A 1,780-nucleotide genomic window follows, 5' to 3' on the forward strand; every position below is an offset into this window, starting at 1 on the left:
AACAATAACAACATAATTTACTCACAAATTAACTTCCAATATTTTATCATAATTCCTCTAATTTGACCAACTGAATGCCAGTTAAAACAAAATGAGGTTGTTTGGGAGATAGACAGAACCTCCTAAAATGATCATAGCTAACATGGATCCCTATTTGAAAGGCATTGAGTATTTATTGAGCAGCTTTAGTTATTCCTGGATCTGTAGGAAAAATAAGGATATCTGAATTCCTGAAATCTCAACACAATTTGATACAAGGGTGAGTCAAATATATCTGTTCTCTAGTTTTGTTAAAACTTCTGTTGGCTGCTCTGTCTTATCAGCACTTTCCGTTCAAGGTCACTACTGTGCAAGTGTGAATGTAGACATCTGCACACAAAATTTACACCAATACTTGAAAGAAGGTAAAATTTTCTTTAAAAAAAAAAAAATCATTTCTGGTGATGAGACATAGGTTCATCACTACAAGCCTGAGAGTAAATGGCAGAATATGGAATGGAAACATCCTCAAATCAACTACCAAGAAAAAGTTCAAAAGTCAACCATCAGCTGGAAAATTGATTTTAGGATTCCCAAGGGCCGATATTGGAACACTATCAGGAGGAAAGTTTCAATAATCAGCAGTGCTTGTTGCAATGAAACGCTCACTGAACAAGCAAAGCCTAAACTTCAAATTAAATGCAGAAGACAGCTATCCAAGGGCATTGTGATCTTGCATGAAAATGCCCATTCACACACCTCTGCCTATACTCTGACACTCTGCAAAAACTTAATTTTTAGTTGTTAAAGAATCTTCCCTATAGTTGTAATCTTGCTAATTGAACTTTCACCTGTTTGGTTCCATGAAAGTAGCCCTTCAATAATCAACATTCGCCTTAAATGAAGAAGTGAAAACAGTGTTGCATTCATGGTTTGTAGCTCAACCTAAAACCTTTTTTAGTAAGAAAACGCAAAACCTTGCTGACTGATGGACAAAGTGTATGTAAAGCAAGGAGATTATTTATAAAACAAGCATTTGTCTTTTCTAAAAGTTGATTAAAATAAATTCTACAGCCACAGTACAGATAATTTTTACTCACCCTCATATATACTAAAACATTATCACTAAAAATGTCTAAGTATTAACTCAATCCACAAAATATGAACTTTTAATATTCTGATTTACACTTGAATTCATCTATTACTGCTCTGTAATATTTAATGCAAAAAGAATTGAATTTATTTACCCTTCAATTACTGTTCCTTCTCTGTTCCATAATCCCTTTATTTTATTCCATTTTAGAGCTATAATGGCACTTAGGATGAGCAAAGGTAGAAAAATGAAGAAACTGATCAAAAGGCCATTATTTTGATGAGCAGAACGTTGCTGGATAAACAATGGCATACTTTGATCTGAAAACATCAGAGTATATTTTAGTTTTTCAAAAATGATGTCAAAGAATATACTAATTAGAATTACAAAAATTTAGAACTCAAATAATTAGGCAATGGAATAAGTAAAATTGAATAGCAAAGAGTGTTTTGATATCTTATGTGATTCAGACCCACACTTCCTTATACATTTTATGTCAACTCAGTGAACTATGCATATATCAATGACATAAATCTATTTTGAATCTTTCTATATATCATTTCTGTGTGATAGATTATAAACCATTTTGTTCTATAATATTCTATTTTTACAAATTGTTACATCCCATTGCTTTTGTTAGGTGCCATCACCACTGAGTAATCTCTGACTCATAGCAACCCTATATTCAACAAAACAAAACAATGCCCG

General features: G+C 32.4%; 1 protein-coding gene across 1 annotated transcript in view; it reads right to left on the reverse strand.

Annotated features, from left to right (window-relative positions):
• Nucleotides 1–1,780, reverse strand: part of LOC102833226 (disintegrin and metalloproteinase domain-containing protein 18-like) — a gene marked incomplete at its 5' end in the record, with an annotated part of 250,534 nt that overhangs the window by 1,584 nt on the left and 247,170 nt on the right. The window contains one exon of the mRNA XM_006859992.1: nt 1,238–1,392. Within this exon, the coding sequence (XP_006860054.1) occupies nt 1,238–1,392 (155 nt within the window). The remainder of the gene's footprint in view (nt 1–1,237; nt 1,393–1,780) is intronic.

This window comes from Chrysochloris asiatica, unplaced genomic scaffold, assembly GCF_000296735.1.
Source record: "Chrysochloris asiatica unplaced genomic scaffold, ChrAsi1.0 scaffold00035, whole genome shotgun sequence".
NCBI lineage: Eukaryota > Metazoa > Chordata > Mammalia > Afrosoricida > Chrysochloridae > Chrysochloris > Chrysochloris asiatica.